General features: G+C 29.7%; 1 protein-coding gene across 1 annotated transcript; it reads right to left on the bottom strand.

The window, feature by feature from the left end:
* Positions 1 to 2433: 2433 nt before the first annotated feature.
* On the bottom strand, positions 2434 to 3537 carry VNE69_07098 (ubiquitin carboxyl-terminal hydrolase; the record flags this gene model as incomplete). The annotated part of the gene is made up of 1 exon (XM_065474102.1): positions 2434 to 3537. One exon carries the CDS (start codon positions 3535 to 3537, stop codon positions 2434 to 2436), a length of 1104 nt encoding a protein of 367 aa, XP_065330174.1.

Below are 3537 nucleotides of genomic sequence, written 5' to 3'. Positions count from 1 at the left end.
CCGCTAAGAAAAATATTCCGACTAGAAAAAATATATTTGTTGAAGTCTTCAAAACAAATAAGAGATGCTTTAGGGTACTCTGCGCAAAAAAAGTATTAAGTCGATTTGTAATTTTTTTGCCCCAAAATATAAAGTTGAGAGGAGCGTATGAACATCTTATCAACAGCTATCAAGAATAAGACTGCAAAGTCTCCAAAATGCAACGATAATCGAAAACAACCTGTAAAAATAAATTTGTAGCCGTATGTGTTGAAAAATTGTCATATCAAATGTCATTAATGTAAGACACTTTTTTTATTTCAAAAAAACAGGTTTGTAAATATTTTGTAAATAGTAAAATTATGGTCTTGTAAAGTTAAACGGGCTGCCACAGCAAATTCCAGGATATTGGTCATAAATGCATATGATAAATAAAAAAACAATTTTAACAAGGGAAACAACGGATAAATTTTACTGAAAAAATAGTTGGACTAGGAATAATAGTAGAAATTGATCATAGCAAATTTTGTAAAGTTAAATATCACAGAGAACATCGTGACAATGGTTCTGGTTTTGGCTATGATTGAAATAACTCTTAAATAAAGATAATAATGATTCTATATTAGCCCAAGAGAGGAAGGCAATTTATGTGCATTTCAGGACCAACATTTTTTAAGCGAAAACAGATTAAATGCCCACATTGTATGAATATGCAAAGACAGTAGCTTAAATGGACACCCAATGCGATCGGACGTTTTCACATGATTACCTGAGACGACACAATGAGGCATTGAGATGCACACGCCTGCAGTTGTGTAAGACGTATGGATTATCACATGCAAAAGACTTAAGAATCATTCGTCCAGGAATGTGCAGCTAATGAGATGTTGAGATACGAGTTGACAGTAGGATACATTCAAGTTTTTAAATAAAGTATAATAAGCCCGATATACTAATTGTGGACAAGTTGAGAAAAGAAGTGGTCGTTGTAAAAGTCGGAATCACAAGCTTTAACAACCTTCTGTGATGATCTTTATTAATGAATGTGAAACATCATCACATTAATCATTTAGTTTATAATATTTTCTCAAACTAAATGTCATTCATTTGTTTGTTTACAAACAATTAAATATTTAAAATATTTAAAAATAGCCTTTCACCACAAGAGAGGATGATGAGGAACAAAAGCAATAAAAAACATAACACTAAAAACAATATTTACAAACATCAAAATTTTAATCTCATTGAGACGTACCTCCGAAGGGAGTACGTCACCTTCATGCGGTAGAATCGGAAAAGAAACATAAATACGACTCGCTTGCAAATCATGGGGCTTCTCACTATAAATATAAGCCGAGTTAATTCCTTATGTGATGACTCGGATAAAATATTAACTAATTTTGCCGCGCGCACACCAAAGAGCACCTATTAGAACTTAGAATTAAAGCATATGTACAACAAGAGTTCTTAAAATGACTTAGAAAACCTATCTGTGTCAGTCAGACATGGGCTTAATACTGATCCGGAAGAAGTATTAAGAGTCCATTGCGTAAATTCTAGAAGGAACTCCGGGAACTCTCAGAAGAGACTTTAAGTATATCTTATGAAAAGTAATTTGTAAGATAGATATTATTTTATACCCAAATAAAGTATTTTATAATGATTCTAGTTGATAATAGAAAAAGCTTACACGCTAGAAGAACATATAAAAAATTATGACAGTATGACTTAATGATACACAATGACTGCTAAAGCCTTACTTCAAATTAAAAGAATATTAGCTGAACACAAAATTGTTAATTGATCACTAAAGTTTGCAAACAATTACAATGGCTCTTATACTAACATTCTTGAAAAAAACAAGGACTAAAGAATGAGACTTCAAAAAGGCCCAGAACAAGAACATTGATTACTGATTCATTGATAAGATTTATGCCAAGAATGAACTTTTCGTGTTTATCGCGAAGCTTGCCGTGACAAGAAAGCATTCAATAATGCTACTGTGAAGAGTACCGTTAACTACCGAGTTTGGATAAATAGAAGGGGAAGATTGTTTATTAGTAAAAAGAGTATGTATTCCCTAAAATAGTGTATGAAGAGTGTTTCTTAGTATTTATATGTTGTACCATGTTATTCATAGAATTTCTTTATTTAAATTTCAGCATAACCAATAAAAAAACTTAATAAAACTGGACAATAATAGCTGCATATAATTGATAGTTTTGAAGAAAAGTCTGCTTATAATTTTTGTTGGTTAATTCCAAAAAATGTGGTATGATCCATCATACCACAAAGTTTTTAGTGATTTATTTTAAATATTTTAAATTTGGCTTTGCCTCTTTTTGTCATTTTACTTTCCAAAATGAGTATTTTTTTAATAAAAAAATTGTGTTGTATCACGCACAATGTGCCCCTTTTAACCTAAAGAAGTTTATAACAATACTAAAAGTCCTTTTAATTTTTTTTGACGTATACTAAGTAATATGCCGAATGATTTTTCATTTCATTCGTGGCTTCTTTGTGCCCTCCAAATTGTTCTTCGATTGCGTCTTTTTCTCCTATCATTTTGTTTTTGTAATCATTAAATTCATACCATTTACCATCTATAAGAATATTGCAATAGTAATGCCCAAAAGTGCTATTTCCTTTATGAACTATAACAGAATGTAGTTTATAAGTGTTTTCTATTGTTGTATCCACACAATATGGACTAAAATCGATTTCTTTAGGAAATTTGAATAATCCATTATATTTTTTGAGCTTTTTTTTTTCTTTATCAAAAACAAATCTGTTAATAAGTAAAAACAAGATCTCTGGTGCCTTCTTTATTTCTTTCTTTGATTTTCCATCATTTGTAAATTCTTGGGCTAAAGATTCTTCTAAATTATCAATAATTGCTCCATCTGATGTAGATATAGGTAAAAAAATATTCTTAAAATTATTTAGTCTTTCAAAAATTTGTCCCTCTTCATTTTTAGATGTCTCTTTTGTAGTTCCTGTTATTAAATTGTCTAGTTCGCTTATTTTTGTGTCTCCTTTTTTGTTTTCCGTAAGTTCAGCAAAAAATTCTAAATAAAATTCATGAATATCTTGTAAAATATTATAGTTCTTAATAATGTGATCTAATAAATTTTTAGGATTATAGATTTTGTTTTTTTGCATTTCTTGAATTGCTTCATTAAGCAACAATATCATTTCACCTTCTTTGCATTCAGCAATTTTTTCTCTAAATCTCTTTATATGAATCAATGATTGTAAAATGCAATTGGCGTAGCAACTATATTTAAGATTGTATAATCCACAATACTTATTTTCCTCACAAATTTTTGCAATGTTTTGTTCGTTAATAGTATCATCTGATCCATCTATTACATAAATTTCATTTTCTAAAGTAGACGAATTCGATGAGCTAGCAGTATTTGAATTTTGTTCCTCGGAATTGGTAGTTGTCGGGTTAACAACGTTCCTTGTTCCAACATTAAAAACTTCAACTGTTTGAATAATATTTTTCAAACAAATAAATACAATTGTTTGTATCGCAAAGTTTTTTTTAAACAT

Source organism: Vairimorpha necatrix, chromosome 7 (assembly GCF_036630325.1).
Source record: "Vairimorpha necatrix chromosome 7, complete sequence".
In the NCBI taxonomy this organism is placed as follows: domain Eukaryota; kingdom Fungi; phylum Microsporidia; family Nosematidae; genus Vairimorpha; species Vairimorpha necatrix.
The sequence above is the reverse complement of the archived record's forward strand: the minus strand, read 5'-3'. Positions and strand labels throughout refer to the sequence as shown.